This window comes from Oncorhynchus tshawytscha, unplaced genomic scaffold (genome assembly GCF_018296145.1).
Source record: "Oncorhynchus tshawytscha isolate Ot180627B unplaced genomic scaffold, Otsh_v2.0 Un_contig_1936_pilon_pilon, whole genome shotgun sequence".
NCBI classification, from domain to species: Eukaryota; Metazoa; Chordata; class Actinopteri; order Salmoniformes; family Salmonidae; genus Oncorhynchus; species Oncorhynchus tshawytscha.
The window spans coordinates 23,014-45,315 of record NW_024609466.1 but is presented as its reverse complement, the minus strand read 5'-3'; the positions used below and the strand labels follow the sequence as shown (position 1 = coordinate 45,315).

General features: G+C 41.6%; 1 protein-coding gene across 3 annotated transcripts in view; it reads right to left on the bottom strand.

The window, feature by feature from the left end:
- Nucleotides 1-22,302, bottom strand: part of adgrb3 (adhesion G protein-coupled receptor B3) — a 127,054-nt gene that overhangs the window by 88,086 nt on the left and 16,666 nt on the right. The window contains exons 1-4 of one of the 3 annotated variants that reach the window (XM_042315448.1): nucleotides 10,756-11,005; nucleotides 10,236-10,362; nucleotides 6,634-6,737; nucleotides 4,689-4,809 (exon numbers count right to left, since the gene is read on the bottom strand). In XM_042315448.1, coding sequence (XP_042171382.1) covers nucleotides 4,689-4,809; nucleotides 6,634-6,734 — 222 coding nt within the window. In that variant the 5' untranslated portion in view covers nucleotides 6,735-6,737; nucleotides 10,236-10,362; nucleotides 10,756-11,005. Of the gene's footprint in view, nucleotides 1-4,688; nucleotides 4,810-6,633; nucleotides 6,738-10,235; nucleotides 10,720-10,755; nucleotides 11,006-22,302 lie in introns of those variants that run through there. The other 2 variants (XM_042315446.1, XM_042315447.1) reach the window with 2 other exon arrangements.

The window sequence follows — 22,302 nt, the reverse complement described above, 5'->3', positions numbered from 1 at the left end:
GAAAAGGTGTGCTGAAACGCATGCTGTCTGACTTAAAAACAACACCTTGTCTACATACTAAAAACGAGTGCATTACTATAAAGGGAATAGGGCGCCATTTTGTTTAGGATCAGCTTTAATACTGCATATTGACTGTGGCTTCTATCAATGTAATTGTCTGCATCATTTCCAATCCTCTTTTTTATAAATATATATATATAATATATATTTATAACATATATATATATATATACTGTATACATTTTTATATATATATACTGTATTATTTTCCCCTAACCCTACCACCCCTCCTCTAATTGGAGTAGACTAATGGACAACAACCCTTAGGCTATTATAGTACTTCCAGAGTATACAAGACACAGTATATTTTACATTAGTTATCTTGTTTTTTTTTGTTTTTTTTTAGTTCCACAATGCTCTTTTCACAATCTATACTGTAGTCTAGCTCTCATCTCTAGACATCATCCATTCCATTATGGAGTGATCATCAGCATCATCATTATCGCTAAACCCTATTTCTCACACCTCTCCAATCAATATAAAGCCTTGAGTTTGCAGCTCAGACATTTTGTACACATAGACATAGGCCTAAAAGGCTCATTCCAAACAACCACCATCTCCTTCCAACAAAACATATGAGTACTGGATGCAAGGCATCTGGTCCAGATAGGTAGCTAACTCAGGGCCCCTACAACTGTTGTAGGCATCTGGTTCAGATAGGTAGCTAACTCAGTGCCCCTACAACTGTTGTAGGCATCTGGTTCAGATAGGTAGCTAACTCAGGGCCCCTACAACTGTTTTAGGCATCTGGTTCAGATAGGTAGCTAACTCAGAGCCCCTACAACTGTTGTAGGCATCTGGTTCAGATAGGTAGCTAACTCAGTGCCCCTACAACTGTTGTAGGCATCTGGTTCAGATAGGTAGCTAACTCAGGGCCCCTACAACTGTTGTAGGCATCTGGTCCAGATAGGTAGCTAACTCAGTGCCCCTACAACTGTTGTAGGCATCTGGTTCAGATAGGTAGCTAACTCAGGGCCCCTACAACTGTTGTAGGCATCTGGTCCAGATAGGTAGCTAACTCAGGGCCCCTACAACTGTTGTAGGCATCTGGTCCAGATAGGTAGCTAACTCAGAGCCCCTACAACTGTTGTAGGCATCTGGTCCAGATAGGTAGCTAACTCAGAGCCCCTACAACTGTTGTAGGCATCTGGTCCAGATAGGTAGCTAACTCAGGGCCCCTACAACTGTGCTAGGAAGCTAGTCCAGATAGGTAGCTAACTCAGGGCCCCTACAACTATGCTAGGCAGATAGTCCTGATAGGTAGCTAACTCAGGGCCCCTACAACTGTGCTAGGTATCTGGTCCAGATAGGTATCTAACTCTACGGGGGCAACCAGCCAGTACTTTGCCATCATCTGAAGTACAATAGCTTGTGGGATTTAGATAAAGAGACATAGAGATGATCTGTCACTGATCTGGTTGACACAGATCCAGTTCCTGTGTGGCTCAGTTAAAGCATAGTGCTAGAAACACCAGGGTTATGATTTCGATTCCCACTTAAACATATGTACTCACTGTTCTGTAAATCGATTTGGATACAAGCATCTGCTAAATGTAATATTTTATATATATTAATATAAAACATAGAAGGTGTCATAGACTCAGGACATAAACCTTGAGTCATTTGGTCAGATGTAGTCTGTCCACTAGAAATTACAACAGAGGTAGGTCTTATATTTACAGTACTCCTCATTGGAAACCAGAGGTAGGTAACATATTTACAGTACTCCTCATTGGAAACCAGAGGTAGGTAACATATTTACAGTACTCATTAGAAAACACAGAGGTAGGTAACATATTTACAGTACTCCTGCTTAGAAAACACTGAGGTAGGTAACATATTTACAGTACTCCTGCTTAGAAAACACAGAGGTAGGTAACATATTTACAGTACTCATTAGAAAACACAGAGGTAGGTAACATATTTACAGTACTCCTGCTAAGGGAACACTGAGGTAAGGTAACATATTTACAGTACTCCTGCTAAGGAAACACTGAGGTAAGGTAACATATTTACAGTACTCCTCATTGGAAACCAGAGATAGGTAACATATTTACAGTACTCCTCATTAGAAAACACTGAGGTAGGTAACATATTTACAGTACTCCTGCTAAGGAAACACTGAGGTAAGGTAACATATTTACAGTACTCCTCATTAGAAAACACAGAGGTAAGGTACAATATTTACAGTACTCCTCATTAGAAAACACTGAGGTAAGGTAACATATTTACAGTACTCCTCATTGGAAACCAGAGGTAGGTAACATATTTACAGTACTCCTCATTAGAAAACACTGAGGTAGGTAACATATTTACAGTACTCCTCATTGGAAACCAGAGGTAGGTAACATATTTACAGTACTCCTCATTAGAAAACACTGAGGTAGGTAACATATTTACAGTACTCCTGCTAAGGAAACACTGAGGTAAGGTAACATATTTACAGTACTCCTGCTAAGGAAACACTGAGGTAAGGTAACATATTTACAGTACTCCTCATTAGAAAACACTGAGGTAAGGTAACATATTTACAGTACTCCTCCTAAGGAAACACTGAGGTAGGTAACATATTTACAGTACTCCTGCTAAGGAAACACTGAGGTAAGGTAACATATTTACAGTACTCCTCATTAGAAAACACAGAGAGACAGCTAGACTGAATAACACCCAGGCTTCACAGTTGTCAAAATATCCCCTGAATCCGTAAAGGGGCCATATTTTGACGACGTGCAGAAACACACCCTATAAATAGCTTGTGAACACAGCACTGGATAACCTGAGCTCCAGATATACACAGACAGAGAACGGAACAATCTGTCCATCAGCCTATAGTTATTACCTCATTGGTTGTTTTAACATCAACTCCTCCCTCAGAGGAAAACATTAACATGATGAAGCAGAATCATCTTTGCTCTCTCTGATAGTAATAATGGTTCCTATGGGAAAGTCTGTTTTATGGTTTACCAGGCTTGTGGCTAAAACATTGATATGCCTTGTGAAATATACACCAATAATGTCAAATGTGGCAAAAACAAAATGCAATTCACAGTTTTAGACCCAAATGGGCTAATGTGGGTCACCCTGTCACACAGACCAGACTATCAATCAGCCCGTAAATAAGTCTGCTGTCAGCATGTGCATTTCTGTTGTTTATCTGGGGTTAGAAATCTAAGTCAAAGCTTTTAACTGACAATACATTTTTGTAAATTCTTATTTACAATAACGGCGTACCCCGGCCAAACCCGGATGTCACTGGCCCAATTGTGCACCGCCCTAATCATAGCCAGATGTTATACAGCCTGGATTCAAACCAGGGACTCTTGCACTGAGATGCAGGGCCTTAGATCGCTGTGCCGCTCGGGAGCCTAATAATGTAAACATTAACATCATTTGGAAGTCTTTGTTGCATACAGTAATAACCTCACAATGTTGACATAAAAACTCAAGAGTTCCACTACAGTGAGTATCAGTAGAGTGGTTAAACAGTGAGTATCAGTAGAAACAGTGGTTAAAAACAGTGAGTATCAGTAGAGTGGTTAAACAGTAGAGTAAACAGTCAGTAGAGTGGTTAAACAGTGAGTATCAGTAGAGTGGTTAAACAGTGAGTATCAGTAGAGTGGTTAAACAGTGAGTATCAGTAGAGTGGTTAAACAGAGTGGTTAAACAGTGAGTATCAGTAGAGTAGTTAAACAGTGAGTATCAGTAGAGTGGTTAAACAGTGAGTATCAGTAGAGTGGTTAAACAGTGAGTATCAGTAGAGTGGTTAAACAGTGAGTATCAGTAGAGTGGTTAAACAGTGAGTATCAGTGAGTATCAGTAGAGTGGTTAAACAGTGAGTATCAGTAGAGTGGTTAAACAGTGAGTATCAGTAGAGTGGTTAAACAACAGTGAGTATCAGTAGAGTGGTTAAACTACAGTGAGTATCAGTAGAGTGGTTAAACAGTGAGTATCAGTAGAGTGTGAGTATAAGACAGTGAGTATCAGTAGAGTGGTTAAACAGTGAGTATCAGTAGAGTGGTTAAACAGTGACAGTGAAACAGTATATCAGTAGAGTGGTTAAACTACAGTGAGTATCAGTAGAGTGGTTAAACAACAGTGAGTATCAGTAGAGTGGTTAAACAGTGAGTATCAGTAGAGTGGTTAAACAGTGAGTATCAGTAGAGTGGTTAAACTCAGTGAGTATCAGTAGGTTTAAACTACAGTGAGTATCAGTAGAGTGGTTAAACAGTGAGTATCAGTAGAGTGGTTAAACAGTGAGTATCAGTGAGTATTAAACAGTGAGTATCAGTGGGTTAAACAGTGAGTGGTTAAACAGTCAGTAGAGTGGTTAAACAGCTACTGTGGTTATCAGAGTGGTTAAACAGTTTGCCAACAACACTCAGTAGAGTGGTTAAACAGCTACTGTGGTTGAGTAAAGTTTGCCAACAACACTCCACTTGCCAACAAGATAAATAGACATGTAATGTACCACAGTGTGTCTGTTGTTGATTAAAGCATGTTAAAGTGCATGAATTGCCTGTATGTACAGGTATGTCTCTTCCAATACAACATATAAACACAACCTGCATTGTGAGTCGTGTGTTTGAGTAAAGCAGTTAAAGTGCATGCAGTACAACATGGAATCTTACCGCATTGTGTGTCTGTGTCTGTCCAACCAGGATGAGGAGGTTGGAGGAGATGATTGACAGGCAGAAGTTGATTAGGATGATGGACCGCTCAGACCGGATATATCTGGAATAACGGGAAGTACTGGATCAACAAATGAAAAATGACAATCAACACAACACCACAACAATCACCAATCAACATTCTTCCATTAATTAATACTAGGCCGTTACTACCAGGCCACTACTACTAGGCAGCTACTACCAGGCCATTACTACCAGGCCATTACTACCAGGCCACTACTACTAGGCCATTACTACTAAGCCATTACTACCAGGCAGCTACTACTAGGCCATTACTACTAGGCCACTACTACTAGGCCATTACTACTAGGCCATTACTACTAGGCCATTACTACTAGGCCATTACTACCAGGCCACTACTACTACAGGCCATTACTACCAGGCCACTACTACCAGGCCATTACTACTAGGCCATTACTACCTAGGCCATTACTACTAGGCCATTACTACTAGGCCTAAACAAAGGGATATTTGGCACTACTACTAATTTAGGTGACCAAGTCATACTACTAGTGATAGTGTAGGATACTCATGTGATAGTGTAGGATACACGGATATGAATCAGAAATACACAAACAATGTTATGTATGTTTGTTATGTCTGTATATTAAGGATATTTAATGAATCATACAGGTTTACTATTAAAAGCTGGTTATTGCTGTATTATCATTCCCTGTTATGGCCATCCGTACGGCCAGTTAGCATATTGCATAGACATACAAATCAAATCAAATGATATTTGTCACATGTGCCGAATACAACAGGTGAAATGCTTACTTACAAGCCCTTAAATTTTAAAAATAAGAGTTAAGAAAAATATTGACTAAATAAACTAAAGTAAAAAATTAAAGAGCAACAATAAAATAACAATAGTGAGGCTATATACTACATGACCAGAAGTATGTGGACACATGCTCGTTCAACATCTTATTCCAAATTCATGGGCATTAATATGTAGTTGGTCCCCCTTTGCTGCTATAACAGCCTCCATTCTTATAGGAAGGCTTTCCACTTAGATGTTGGAATTTTGCTCTGTGCAGGCCAGTCAAGTTCTTCCACACCGATCTCGACAAACCACTTCTGTATGGACCTCGCTTTGTGCACGGGCCTTCCCCAAACTGTTGCCACAAAGTTGGAAGCATAGAATCATCTAGAATGTAATTTTATGCTGTAGTGTTAAGATTTTCCTTCACTGGAACTAAGGGACCGAGCCCGAACCATGAAAAACAGCCCCAGACCATTATTCCTCCTCCACCAAACTTTACAGTTGGCACTATGCATTGTGGCAGGAAGCATTCTCCTAGCATCCGCCAAACCCAGATGTGTCCATCAGACTGCCAGATGGTGAAGCGTGATTCATCACTCAAGAGAAAGCATTTCCACTGCTCCAGATTTTTACGCACTACGTGCTTCAGCACTCATCGGTCCCATTCTTTGAGTTTGTGTGGCCTACCACTTTGCGGCTGAGCCGTTGTTGCTCCTAGACATTTCCACTTCACAATAACAGCACTTACAGTTGACTGGGGCAGCTCTAGCAGGGCAGAAATTTGACGAACTGACTTGGAAAAGTAGCATCCTATGACGGTGCCACTTTTTAAGTCACTGAGCTCTTCAGTAAGGCCATTCTACTGCCAATGTGTGTCTATGAAAATTGCATGGCTGTGTGCTAGACATCTAGTCTAGCACACAGCCATGCTTATACACCTGTCAGCAACGTGTGTGGCTGAACTAGCCAAATCCACTAATTTGAAGTGGGAGTCCACATACTTTTGTATATATAGTGTACATCAATTCATATATTCATATGAATATATATTCATATATTCATATTCACCATGTCAACATGGTTTTACAGTGTATACGTCACTGGTTGTATTGTACTCACCTCCATAGAATAGCATAGACCACTAGCAACAGGATCAAGGCGAGACAGGACAGACCACAACCAATGATCAAAGTCACAGAGGGGACCGCTGAGTACTCCATGGTCTGTAGGAGACAGAGACAGAAGGAAGTAGATATTACACCTGCTTTGTGTTGTTGCTACAGCTTCAGACACACGAATCAAAACACTTTTTATAGCTGCTTTGGGTTGGTGTTAAAATATCAGCCACAGGGCCTCCAGAGTTGTGCAGCGGTCTAAGGCACTGCACCGTATTGCATCTGGTTCGATCCCAGGATGTGTCACTGCCGGCAGTGGCCGGGAAACCCATGAGGCGGCGCACAATTGGCCCAGCGTCGTCTGGGTTAGGGGAGGGTTTGGCCGGCCGGGATTTCCTTGTCCCATCACGATCTAGTGACTCCTTGTGGCAGGCCGGGCGCCTGCAAGATGACTTTGGTCGCCAGCTGGACAGTGTTTTCTCCGACACATTGGTGCGGCTGGCTTCTGGGTTAAGCGAGCAGTGTGTCAAGAAGCAGTGCGCCTTGGCAGGGTTGTGTTTTTTCGGAGGATGCATGGCTCTCGACCTTTGCCTCTCATGAGTCCGTAGGGGAGTTGCAGCGATGGGACAAGACTGTAACTACCAATTGGATATCACGATAAAGGGGTAAAAGTACTAAAAGAAATGACAAAATGATCAGCCACTGACTGGAAAATAGACCAATAAGTTGATGTTATTAAATCTTAAACCACGAATAGAACTGTAAAACAAACCAATCAAAATATCACAACAAGTCGGCCATTTTGAGATGTTCTGTGTTGAATGGTTTCACCAACGCCAATACAAACTGAATTGGGAAGAGAAGGGGAGCCAGTGTGTTTGTGTGCATGTGGCACTATGCATTGTGGCATGTGCGCTCTGCAGTCTTTCTTCATTTTGAGTTTGATAGCTTTGGTGATTAATGTAATCTAAAAAATCTGTTGCTTTCTTAACTAACCATTCATCTCAAGATCATGATTGCAGTGTCTACTCTACGTCTCAAAATAAAATAAATACCCTAATAAAACGACCCATTCCCCATATATCTCTACTCTACAGTGTAATCATATTTCCCTGTATTAATCAGATATTCATGAATAATGAATCAAGAGAGAAAAAAGGGTCCCTATTAAGAAAAGAGACCATTTTCACTGATTGACATTGAGGATGGTCTAAAAGAGACATCAGAGGCTATGTGACAGAATTACATAGAGACTCCACAGAATAGAGCATAGAATTACGACTGGTGTAAAGTACTTCAGTAAAACTACTTGAAGGTACTATTTAAGTCGTTTTTGGGGGGTATCTGTACTTTACTATTGATTTATTTTGACTACTTTTACTTTTACTTCACTACATTCCTAAAGAAATAATGTACTTTTTACTCCATACATTTTCCCTGACACCCAAAGGTACTACATTTTGAATGCTTAAGAGGACAGGAGCATGGTCCAATTCACGTACTTATCAAGAGAACATCCCTGGACATCCCTACTGCCTCTGATCTGGCAGACTTACTAAACAGAGAACATCCCTGGTCATCCCTACTGCCTCTGATCTGGCAGACTTACTAAACAGAGAACATCCCTGGTTATCCCTACTGCCTCTGATCTGGCAGACTTACTAAACAGAGAACATCCCTGGTCATCCCTACTGCCTCTGATCTGGCAGACTTACTAAACAGAGAACATCCCTGGTCATCCCTACTGCCTCTGATCTGGCAGACTTACTAAACAGAGAACATCCCTGGTCATCCCTACTGCCTCTGATCTGGCAGACTTACTAAACAGAGAACATCCCTGGTCATCCCTGCTGCCTCTGATCTGGCAGACTTACTAAACAGAGAACATCCCTGGTCATCCCTGCTGCCTCTGATCTGGCAGACTTACTAAACAGAGAACATCCCTGGTCATCCCTACTGCCTCTGATCTGGCAGACTTACTAAACAGAGAACATCCCTGGTCATCCCTACTGCCTCTGATCTGGCAGACTTACTAAACAGAGAACATCCCTGGTCATCCCTACTGCCTCTGATCTGGCAGACTTACTAAACAGAGAACATCCCTGGTCATCCCTACTGCCTCTGATCTGGCAGACTTACTAAACAGAGAACATCCCTGGTCATCCCTACTGCCTCTGATCTGGCAGACTTACTAAATACAAATGCTTTGTTTGTCAATTTTATCTGCATGTTGTACCCCTGGCTATCTGTAAATAAAAAAAAAAAAAAACTGTGCCATCTGGTTTCCTTAATATTATCAATTTGAAATTATTTATACTTTTACTTTTGATACTTAAGTATATTTAAAACCAAATACTTTTAGACTTTTCCTCAAGTAGTATTTGACTAGGTGACTTTCACTTTTACTTGAGTAATTCTATATTAAGGTATCTTTTACTCAAGTATGGAAATTGGGTACTTTTCCCACCACTGAGAATTACACACACTCCATAGAATAGTGTTTAGAATTACCTACAGAAGTCATTTATAAGATTGCAATGAGTAGGAGCCTCTCCTAACGTAATAAAGCTGACAATCTACCAATGCCAACCAAATAAGATCCATGTTTATTTAATCTACTGTTACTGCCTCTTAATTAACACCTTTCCCAGGATTCCACTTGATATAGGTTGTATCCCAAATGACACCCTATTCCCTATTTAGTGACCTACTTTTGACCAGGGCCCATAGGGCTGTGGTCAAAAGTCGTGCACTAAATAGGGAATAGGGTGCCATTTGGGATGCCGCCATAGCTTCTCTTTCCCAGCCCCCTCCCACAGACCACCAGTCATTGTGACATGGGCAGGGCAAGGCACTGAGTTATTAACCTGGTGCACTGCTGCTAGAGAGGAACACAATGCTATCATTCCCACAGATCACACTTTTCTCTATTCCAGTCACAACATTTGAGTAATGGTGGAACTGCTGAGCAACAGATATGATTTCACACGTGACAGTCAGTCGTGAGGGCCCGATCCCTCATCCTTTTTTATTTTCCTCTTTTAACATAATGTTGCAAATCACTGGCACTGTTAACTGTTACACAAATGAGTAACAAACAGGAACGTAAGACTAGCTATTATTTGAAAAAAAAAAAAAAAAATGAATATGACATTAGAACTAGATCTAATTAGACATAGTTCATTATGTGACGCTAATCTTTTGTAAGATAACATGACACTTCTCAATGAACTCCTTTATCTATACTTGTAATATTTGAATATGAATTGATGAGCAGAGCCAATACACAAACTGTAGGCTAAAGTCAGTCAACAACATGCACTGGCCTGTGTAACCACACACACACACACACACACACACCAAAGCCAGTCAAGCTCACCAATGCAGAGCATTATCAAAATCATCTAGACAGCACATCCAGACTGAGATTCATCAAAAGAGACTCACCTTCACCTATAGGCTACACTAACTGAGATAAAGACCCCTGATTATGGGGAAACAAACACATCGATTGAAATTCCAACCAAAGCAAAGCAATGAAGCACATTCTAGCACCCTCCTCTGCATTAATCCATAAATGAATAGAACAAAAATCCCACTACTTACTATTTCTCTTGGTTGCTGTGCCAAAATGGCGAAGGTAGATACACGATCACATAAGCATTTTGTATGGGATGCATCGGTTAGTACGGTTTTACATCCTTTACTCGACCAGGTTCCCCAAGAATCGTTCCTGCAAGAAGAAGAGATGCGATCGTTTCATTAATTCCAGCGCTCTCTCACTTTCACAAGGATTGGACAAATCTGAACGAATGAAACCTTTAATAGTGTAACATTGAATCTGTTTTAACTAATAACGGAAATCTCAATGCGAATAGGGAAGTGGTATCAACACGCAATTTCGCCATGCTACAAAAAGCATTTAGCTCGACCGGGAGAAGGAAAAAAAAGGTTGAGAGAGGAAGAGAGAGGGAGAGAAAGGAGGGGACGAAGGGAGCTGTCCAAACGTGGGTGGTTCTGATTGATTAAATTTCTCTATAGGCTGTTAAACGCAACAATTGCTTTCAAAAACCTTAGGCTACATATCAATTTTTCTGCGTTTTTCTAGACAAACTATCATCTTTACCGCTATGTCTTTAGGCGAGAGCCTATTGAGCGCGTCTGGGTTATCTTCCGGAACGATTTTGTTGTTCTCTTTTCTTCCGTTCTCAATGCTTAGGCTATTATTATTACTAGGCTACTGTCGCTTTCTTTTTCGTTTGATCTGTTTTCCTCAACTATTTTAATTAGCGGGTTTTTTATGTTTCCTACGGGAACATTTCACCCTGGAAACCGTGGACAGCCTGAGACTGATACTCCGTTTCTCTCTGCTGCTGCAACAGCGGCTGGGGAGGTTGGCTCACAGGTTACAAAATAGGGATATATTTTCCTAGGATTGATATTTTCCTATGATGATATCTGTTGCGCTCTTTCTCATTTGTTCAAGGCATGTAAAACATTTCCGAACGCAAGCATTGGTATTGTTCAACGTAGGCAAAACCGATCAGGAAAAAGGATTGCATAACCAATGGTACTCCACCCCACGGAAACGGCGCGGATGGTAGCTGCCCGTTTCCCGTTCTCCCCCTCCTCATAGCAGGTAAAATGATAGAGAGGAGAGGAAAGGAAAGCACGTTTCGTCTATTTACTGCCAGTAGCCTAAATCTCCCTCTCACTACGAACCTTCACAAAGAATGTCAGGACAAAAACTCGCACATAAGTCCTTAAGATAGTGTCCCATGTGAAATACATTTCTGTTTGGTATTATTTTATGAAAAATAAAAAACACCTAGATGTGTGCAGTCTTTTTATAAACATCCTTTAATGTATAGGCTGAAAAGTAAATTATTCACCCAGCAACAACTATTTAATGAGAAAGGAACGAGGCAAGTAAATTAAATCACTCACTTCATCCCCTCACACACACACACACAGACACAACACACACACAACACACACGCACACGCACACACACACACACACACACACACAAACACACACACCAGGGCAGTGGACGCAGACCTTTGAGGGGGCAGGTGCTCAAAATGAAAAATCTACTTTCTTAATTAATATTCATAACTCGAAATTCATAATATACTAACTGTCTCTATAGCATTGGCCTATTTACAGCACATTCTTCAGTTATTGTAAGTAAGTTAATGCCAGTGATTCCTAGTAGTAGGTTACTAACTGATCTCGTCCATCTGCCAGCTCTCTTGCTGTCAAACAAACAATTTGAGCCTGGAGACGACTTTAGCTACTAACTAGAGACAGATGAGTGAAATATGGAGAAGAGTGGCTATTAGCTGATCATAGCGAATTATGATGTAAATCTACTGGTTAGCTAGCTAGCTAGTTAGCTATGCTGTCAATACTTTTTTTCATGATTTAAGTTTGTTCTGCTGGCGACATCTCCATCTTACTAATAAACACTCGAATTGCCCCCTTTTCTGTCCATAACAGAGAGAGACAAAAGTAGCCTACCAGTATTCAAACTCACCGCCTGTAACCAGCACAGCGCACTACATGCACAGAGATGAGATGAGTGCGAGCTTGAGGGTGTGGGACGGGTATAATTGCCCATATTGAAGATTAATTAAATGAGCTGTTTTGATGTGCAATTCGTTACATTTAAAATATATATATGTACATGTGGAAACCAGCTTTTCACAATGAAGACATATAGGATGCACTCAACAGGTTGTCAAGTCATCTCTATGGAGGATAGGCCTACTCATAACTGAGTAAAGAACAGTTAATGTTTTAATGTAAACGGATTCAGTTAGTGTTTTAATGTAAACTGATTCAGTAATGTTTTATTGTAAACTGATTCAGTTAGTGTTTTAATGTAAACTGATTCAGTTAGTGTTTTAATGTAAACTGATTCAGTTAGTGTTTTAATGTAAACTGATTCAGTAATGTTTTAATGTAAACTGATTCAGTTAGTGTTTTAATGTAAACTGATTCAGTAATGTTTTAATGTAAACTGTTTCAGTTAGTGTTTTAATGTAAACTGATTCAGTAATGTTTTAATGTAAACTGATTCAGTTAGTGTTTTAATGTAAACTGATTCAGTAATGTTTTAATGTAAACTGATTCAGTTAGTGTTTTAATGTAAACTGATTCAGTTAGTGTTTTAATGTAAACTGATTCAGTTAGTGTTTTAATGTAAACTGATTCAGTTAGTGTTTTAATGTAAACTGATTCAGTTAGTGTTTTAATGTAAACTGATTCAGTTAGTGTTTTAATGTAAACTGATTCAGTTAGTGTTTTAATGTAAACTGATTCAGTTAGTGTTTTAATGTAAACTGATTCAGTTAGTGTTTTAATGTAAACTGATTCAGTTAGTGTTTTAATGTAAACTGATTCAGTTAGTGTTTTAATGTAAACTGATTCAGTTAGTGTTTTATTGTAAACTGATTCAGTAATGTTTTATTGTAAACTGATTCAGTTAGTGTTTTAATGTAAACTGATTCAGTTAGTGTAGGAGAGTGGGAGCAGATTCATCTGCATAATATGGCCAACAGTATGCAAATAACTGTGCACTGACCCACACATTATTGTGATACAGTCAAACCATCATTATTTTACTAATATAATTAATTCAGATGTTATGGCTCTGCTGTCCCTATAGATCAACCAGTCAGATGGGGTAATATTACACGAGGTCATCATGAATGTGTTGGTAAGTCCTTGCTGACATCAAGGTTGTCCATGACTCTTTCTCAAATGACTCCTAACATGACCCAGGGTAACACTAGTCATGACTGTAAGGGGTAGAAGACGCCTCCCAAATGACTCCTAACATGACCCAGGGTAACACTAGTCATGACTGTAAGGGGTAGAAGACGTCTCCCAAATGACTCCTAACATGACCCAGGGTAACACTAGTCATGACTGTAAGGGGTAGAAGGCGTCTCCCAAATGACTCCTAACATGACCCAGGGTAACACTAGTCATGACTGTAAGGGGTAGAAGACGCCTCCCAAATGACTCCTAACATGACCCAGGGTAACACTAGTCATGACTGTAAGGGGTAGAAGACGTCTCCCAAATGACTCCTAACATGACCCAGGGTAACACTAGTCATGACTGTAAGGGGTAGAAGGCGTCTCCCAAATGACTCCTAACATGACCCAGGGTAACACTAGTCATGACTGTAAGGGGTAGAAGACGTCTCCCAAATGACTTCTAACATGACCCAGGGTAACACTAGTCATGACTGTAAGGGGTAGAAGACGTTTCCAAATGACTCCTAACATGACCCAGGGTAACACTAGTCATGACTGTAAGGGGTAAAAGACGCCTCCCAAATGGCATCCTATTCCCTATGTGCACTATATAGGGAATAGAGTGGCATTTAGGACGAAGTCGTGTACTCAGACACTGAAGGGGTGTAGAGAAATGTACTTTGGGTACCACTTTACTTTAATCTATAACGCTTTATAACTGTATAAGCCTGTATGATGTCTTACAAGGCTTATAACATGTAAAATAACATACCATGTCCACGTTCTACATGTATGTATAGGAGGTATTTATGTATCCTGAATAATGGAATTGCATCATACAAGAGTACATCTCTCATTTTAATGTGAGTCAATTACAGCTGTGAATGAATCAAAGACGGCCCACATAAACATTTTTGAAAATGCCTGTGCCCCAGTTTGATCTCCCTTGAAAGTCATACACTACTGAATGTTCTCATCTAATACTGTATGAGAACGTTATTCAAGCTGATATCTTTCTGCTCCACATCCTGGAAGTCCTACTAGTCCGGCAACAATCACTAACCAAGACACAGAACACAGTCACAAACCGTTGTAATTCACTACTTTTCACCAGGGTGACCATAGGGCTGTGGTCAAAAGTAGTGCACTATATAGGGAATAGGGTGCCATTTGGGATACAGTCAAAGAGATATCAAATCCTTTTAATCAGGTATTTAGCAGTAACATTGCACAAGGTCTCCTCACTTAAGGTAGCTAACACAGGAGTACATTTGAGATGGCTGACACTGTCATCACGCTTTACAGCTTCCACTTATGGCCCAAATGAGAGAAATTGGCTAAGTGTGTCCAAAGTCATTTGTCCTGTACTTAACATCCAGGAGACACAACTCTGCTGGTGCTAATTATATTTGGCTAGTCCAATGATATTTTGACATGTAATTAGTCTTTCTGCTCACCTCAAAACATGAGTCTGAGGTGAGAGAGAAGAGGAGGAGGAGGAGGAGAGGAGGAGGAGGAGGAGGAGGAGGAGGAGGAGGAGAGGAAATGGAGGAAGAAGAGGAGGAGGAGGACAGGAGGAGGAGAGAGGAGGAGAAGGAGGAGGAAGAGGAGGAGGAGGAGAGGAGGAGGAGAGGAGAGGAGGAGAAGGAGGAGGAGAAGGAGGAGGAGAGAGGAGGAGGAGGAGGAGGAGGAGAGAGGGAGGAGGATGAGAGAGGAGGAGGAGAGGAGAGGAGGAGAAGGATGAGGAGAGGAGGAGGAGGAGAGAGGAGGAGGAGAGGAGAGGAGGAGGAGGAGGAGGAGAGAGGAGGAGAGGAGGGAGGAGGAGGAGGAGGAGAGGAGGAGAAGGAGGAGGAGAGAGGAGGAGAGGAGGAGGAGGAGAGAGGAGGAGAGGAGGAGGAGAGGAGGAGGGAGGAGAGGAGGAGGAGGAGGAGAGAGGAGGAGAGGAGGAGGAGAGGAGAGGGAGGAGGAGAGGAGGAGGAGGAGGAGGAGGAGGAGAGGAGGAGGAGGAGGAGAGAGGAGGAGGAGGAGGGAGGAGAGGAGAGGAGGGAGGAGGAGGAGGAGGAGGAGGAGGAGGAGGAGGAGGAGAGAGGAGGAGGAGGAGAGAGGAGGAGGAGAGGAGGAGAGAGGAGGAGGAGAGGAGAGGAGGAGAGGAGGAGGAGGAGGAGAGAGGAGGAGAGGAGGAGGAGAGGAGAGGAGGAGAGGAGGAGAAGGGAGGAGGAGGAGGAGGAGGAGGAGGAGGAGGAGGAGGAGAGGAGGAGGGAGGAGGAGAGGAGAGGAGGAGAGGAGGAGAAGGAGGAGGAGGAGGAGGAGAGAGGAGGAGGAGGAGAGAGGAGAAGAAGGAGGAGAGAGGAGGAGGAGGAGAGGAGAGGAGAGGAGGAGAGAGGAGGAGGAGAGAGGAGGAGGGTGAGAGGAAATGGAGGAATAAGAGGAGCAGCAGGAGGAGGAGTTATGTTAGGGGTATATCACTTAGATAGGGGATGAGCAGTCTGCTTCTATTTTCAGAGCACATAGTAAACCTATACAGATGGCATACGTACGTACAGTACATACCATTTAGCAGATAGGCCTAGAGTAAGTGACTATAATGTTTTATATTTTAATATTCACTATAACGCGTGACTGGTGAACGCTGCTGGGTGTAAATGTGGTGTAGGGGAATTAAGGGGGAAATGTAAGACAAGTTGCTGAGGTGGAAACCATAAAGTAGAAACTTTAGAGGGAGGAAACTCCACACCATCAAGGGTCCTACGTTCACGTCTGTTAACTCTGATCACTGTGGCTGAGGTGAGAGCCTCAGAGGGAAGCGAGGACCTTAAACTCCCATCTGATTCTGGTTTTCTATTCAGTGGGTCTTTCTTAATTTAATGAGAAGGTCCAAAGCCTAGCACTATACCTCAGATAACCCTTCATGGGTGGTAGACTGTAACAAGTTACACTATACCTCAGATAACCCTTCATGGGTGGTAGACTGTAACAAGTTACACTATACCTCAGATAACCCTTCATGGGTGGTAGACTGTAACAAGTTACACTATACCTCAGATAACCTTTCATGGGTGGTAGACTGTAACAAGTTACACTATACCTCAGATAACCCTTCATGGGTGGTAGACTGTAACAAGTTACACTATACCTCAGATAACCCTTCATGGGTGGTAGACTGTAACAAGTTACACTATACCTCAGATAACCCTTCATGGGTGGTAGACTGTAACAAGTTACACTATACCTCAGATAACCCTTCATGGGTGGTAGACTGTAACAAGTTACACTATACCTCAGATAACCCTTCATGGGTGGTAGACTGTAACAAGTTACACTATATCTCAGATAACCCTTCATGGGTGGTAGACTGTAACAAGTTAGCGGGTGGTAACTATAGAAACAATGTGTATTAATTCACGACAGGGGAATTTAGCGAAACAAAGTTGGGATCCTGAGGGGCGCAGGGTCTAAGGCACTGCATTGCAGTGCTAGAGGCATCACTACAGACCCGGGCTCGATCCCGGGTCTGAAAAGTGTCAGCCTATTTGCAACCCACCTCCTTGTTTCCATGTCGGTGTGTTGCACTTACATTCAGTCCAGTATGAATCACATGATTATGAAGGCATCCATGTATGAAAGTGTGTGTTCCTGTTTTAAATGTATGTAGTTCTGTCCCTCTGATGTTCTGGTCTGTTAATGTTCTGTATTCTGTCATGTTTCATGTGTTGTGTTGGACCCCAGGAAGAGTAGCTGCTGCTTTAGCACTAGCTAATAGGGATCCTAATAAATACTAAATACATAATAATGAACATAGTGGACATACAGATGTAGGATCTTAATTTAAACCAGTTTGCTAGAGATTGAAAATAATCCTGTAGCAACAGGAAATTTGAATTTTTATGTGGATTATGATTAATGAATATTTGGAGGTGCTGACTAATAGATGCTGATCTTTGCGAGTCATTGGAAAATCTCCCTGTTCTTTGTGGTTGAATCTGTGTTCGAAATTCACTGCTCGACTGAGGTACCTTACAGATAATTGTAGGTGTGAGGTACAGAGATGTGTCAAAAATCATGTTGAACACTATTATTGCACACAGAGTGAGTCCATGTAACTTATCATGTGATTTGTTCAGCACATGTTTACTCCTGAACGTATTTAGGCTCCTTGACATACAGTGCCTTGCGAAAGTATTCGGCCCCCTTGAACTTTGCGACCTTTTGCCACATTTCAGGCTTCAAACATAAAGATATAAAACTGTATTTTTTGTGAAGAATCAACAACAAGTGGGACACAATCATGAAGTGGAACGACATTTATTGGATATTTCAATTTTTTTTTACAAATCAAAAACTGAAAAATTGGGCGTGCAAAATTATTCAGCCCCCTTATGTTAATACTTTGTAGCGCCACCTTTTGCTGCGATTACAGCTGTAAGTCGCTTGGGGTATGTCTCTATCAGTTTTTCACATCGAGAGACTGAAATTTTTCCCATTCCTCCTTGCAAAACAGCTCGAGCTCAGTGAGGTTGGATGGAGAGCATTTGTGAACAGCAGTTTTCAGTTCTTTCCACAGATTCTCGATTGGATTCAGGTCTGGACTTTGACTTGGCCATTCTAACACCTGGATATGTTTATTTTTGAACCATTCCATTGTAGATTTTGCTTTATGTTTTGGATCATTGTCTTGTTGGAAGACAAATCTCCGTCCCAGTCTCAGGTCTTTTGCAGACTCCATCAGGTTTTCTTCCAGAATGGTCCTGTATTTGGCTCCATCCATCTTCCCATCAATTTTAACCATCTTCCCTGTCCCTGCTGAAGAAAAGCAGGCCCAAACCATGATGCTGCACCACCATGTTTGACAGTGGGGATGGTGCTTTCAGGGTGATGAGCTGTGTTGCTTTTATGCCAAACATAACGTTTTGCATTGTTGCCAAAAAGTTCAATTTTGGTTTCATCTGACCAGAGCACCTTCTTCCACATGTTTGGTGTGTCTCCCAGGTGGCTTGTGGCAAACTTTAAACTACACTTTTTATGGATATCTTTAAGAAATGGCTTTCTTCTTGGCACTCTTCCATAAAGGCCAGATTTGTGTACTATACGACTGATTGTTGTCCTATGGACAGAGTCTCCCACCTCAGCTGTAGATCTCTGCAGTTCATCCAGAGTGATCATGGGCCTCTTGGCTGCATCTCTGATCAGTCTTCTCCTTGTATGAGCTGAAAGTTTAGAGGGATGGCCAGGTCTTGGTAGATTTGCAGTGGTCTGATACTCTTTCCATTTCAATATTATCGCTTGCACAGTGCTCCTTGGGATGTTTAAAGCTTGGGAAATCTTTTTGTATCCAAATCCAGCTTTAAACGTCTTCAAAACAGTATCTCGGACCTGCCTGGTGTGTTCCTTGTTCTTCATGATGCTCTCTGCACTTTTAACGGACCTCTGAGACTATCACAGTGCAGGTGCATTTATACGGAGACTTGATTACACACAGGTGGATTGTATTTATCATCATTAGTCATTTAGGTCAACATTGGATCATTCAGAGATCCTCACTGAACTTCTGGAGAGAGTTTGCTGCACTGAAAGTAAAGGGGCTGAATAATTTTGCACGCCCAATTTTTCAGTTTTTGATTTGTTAAAAAAGTTTGAAATATCCAATAAATGTCGTTCCACTTCATGATTGTGTCCCACTTGTTGTTGATTCTTCACAAAAAATACAGTTTTATATCTTTATGTTTGAAGCCTGAAATGTGGCAAAAGGTCGCAAAGTTCAAGGGGGCCGAATACTTTCGCAAGGCACTGTAACAAAGGGGTTGAATACTTATTGACTCAAGACATTTCAGCTTTTCATTATTATCAAAAAAAGTAAAATCAAATCTAAATGTCCCTTTTTGAATTCAGGCTGTAACACAACAACATTTGGAAAAAGTCAAGGGCTGTGAATACATGACTTTTTAATATTGTTTCATTTCATTGGCCTGAGCTATTGTTAGTTGGAAGTCAAGACCAGACTGATCTCAGTTTGTCAGTGTCAGAATAGCCACTCATTTTGTTGTATTTGTGTGGTGTAAAAAACAAAAACAAAGACCTGGGCCTATGATTTCTTACTCCAGCCCCCAGTGGAGCAGAGAACAAACAGGAAATGGAATAGCATCTCCCCCTTAGCAGGAGAAACCAGAGTCTATCTTCCTTACTTATGTTAGTCAGCATTAGTCTCTGTTTGGTAAATATCTTGGCTACAAAGACTTTAACATGCTTTAGTCAGCATTAGTCTCTGTTTGGTAAATATCTTGGCTAGAAAAGCCTTTAACATGCTTTAGACAGCATTGGTTGCCATGGTTTCAGTCCTGTGTTATGGGAGTTGTGATTTACCAATGTTACAGATGTAATCTCTCCAGGAGGAAAGTATTCAGGAGGAAAATATTCAGGAGGAAAGTATTCAGGGGGAAAGTATTCAGGGGGAAAGTATTCAGGAGGAAAGTATTCAGGGGAAAGTATTCAGGAGGAAAGTATTCAGGGGGAAAGTATTCAGGGGGAAAGTATTCAGGAAAGTATTCAGGGGGAAAGTATTCAGGAGGAAAGTATTCAGGAGGAAAGTATTCAGGGGGAAAGTATTCAGGAGGAAAAGTATTCAGGAGGAAAGTATTCAGGAGGAAAGTATTCAGGGGGAAAGTATTCAGGAGGAAAGTATTCAGGAGGAAAGTATTCAGGAAAAGTATTCAGGGGGAAAGTATTCAGGGAAAGTATTCAGGAGGAAAGTATTCAGGGGGAAAGTATTCAGGGGGAAAGTATTCAGGAGGAAAGTATTCAGGAGGAAAGTATTCAGGGGGAAAGTATTCAGGGGGAAAGTATTCAGGAGGAAAGTATTCAGGGGAAAGTATTCAGGGGAAAGTATTCAGGAGGAAAGTATTCAGGGGAAAGTATTCAGGGGGAAAGTATTCAGGAGGAAAACTTATTGGAAAGACAAACTACTTATTTTTTGTTAGACTTTTTTTGTTTCCTCCTTTGCTTAATCATCATGTTTTTTCTGATCATCCATGCCTGTTGTATTTGACAACCCTTTACACAAAATGAGGATAAATCATAATTTAGGCATGCATGATCACGCATACCAGATGCAGAGGTCAGGATTGGGGGGGTACAATACATACACTCATGTATTCTAATTGTTTTCCTGCACAGATGAATGTTGGTTCCCTTTGCTGGGTACACATGTTAACCAACAAATGAATTGATTTACACATAAACCCTCAGACAAACAGATTACTGATGACAAGAATAAACAAAACACAAACAAATACATTAGATTGTTATGAATTATGCATGAGTTCTACTTTGCTTGGACAAGCTTGTTGCCAAGAAACCAAATTCTGTTTTGTTAATTCCAGTTCTAATAACATCCTCCTCCAGCTGACTTCCCCCTGGTTCACAGTCGCTGTCCCTTCAACTCTTTCAGCCGTCAGTAGAAATACTACTGGACCTGAATCTATTTCTAAAAACTTGAATTATTCTCAAGAGACCAGAGAGTTGTGTGGCCCCTGATTCAATAGAAATGTAATTTGGTTGAATGTGCTTTAGTTTTCTTATCTGCCACTGAGTGGAGAAGAGAACCCGTTTCTCTCGTTGTAACTGATATTGCAGCAGAAGCACAGCTCAATTTTCACATTTTAGAATTATTAAAATTAAAAAGCAGCCATATTCCATTTACAAACTGGGGCTGCGGACAATAACTGCTGCTATTTTGTACTGGAAGATGTAAAATATGAATTCCTGGAGAATGTTATATATTATCACACAGGGATCATACAGTATGTGTGTCACCTATGATAGATATTGTATTCCCCAGTGGTGCAACGTTGAAATGACCTCATTACGACATGATTAAAACCAGAACTGGTTGAACAATTGTTAAAATAACATCTTTGTGGTCAATTTTCCCTACCGGGAAGTAGATATATTGGCCGGCAGGGTAAATGTTTATATGTACTTCCATAGGCCTGTAGTGACAAACATAATCATCCAGCATCATTTACTTCTGTTTTCTCCTGCATTGTGTTTCTATCTGACTGTTTACACCTCTGGGTAGTTCTAACTAATGTCCCTGTCACCCACCCTCACTGTGAGCATTGTTTGGTAAAGGGAGAGGGTGATAGGGGTATACACCTGGGCTGAGCTGTCCTATAGGTGTGCCCCAGGGAGAGGGTGATAGGGGTATACACCTGGGCTGAGCTGTCCTATAGGTGTGCCCCAGGGAGAGGGTGATAGGGGTATACACCTGGGCTGAGCTGTCCTATAGGTGTGCCCCAGGGAGAGGGTGATAGGGGTATACACCTGGGATGAGCTGTCCTATAGGTGTGCCCCAGGGAGAGGGTGATAGGGGTATACACCTGGGCTGAGCTGTCCTATAGGTGTGCCCCAGGGAGAAGGTGGTGGGGGTATATACCTGGGCTGAGCTGTCCTATAGGTGTGCCCCAGGGAGAAAGAGGGAGAAGGTGAGGGACAGAGAGAGGATGAAAGAGAGAGAGAGAGAGAGAGAGAGAGAGAGAGAGAGAGAGAGAGAGAGAGAGAGAGAGAGAGAGGGAGAGAGAGAGAGAGAGAGAGAGAGAGAGAGAGAGAGGAGAGAGAGGGAGAAAAAGAGAGAGTGGAGAAGGAGAGAGAGATGCTCCATTCCTCCACCAGTGCTGCACTGTCCTACAGTTGTGTCCTAGGTGGCATCGAGGCAGCGTCACACATTGAAACACTGAACACACGGTGCCTCTACTCTGGGTAAAGTTGCTGCCCAAAAGCAGGATAGAACACACAGTATAGAAGAATAGAAGGATAGAACAAATGGATAGAATGATATAAGGATAGAACACACAGTAAAGAACAATAGAAGGATAGAAAACATAGGATAGAAGGATAGAAGGATAGATGAA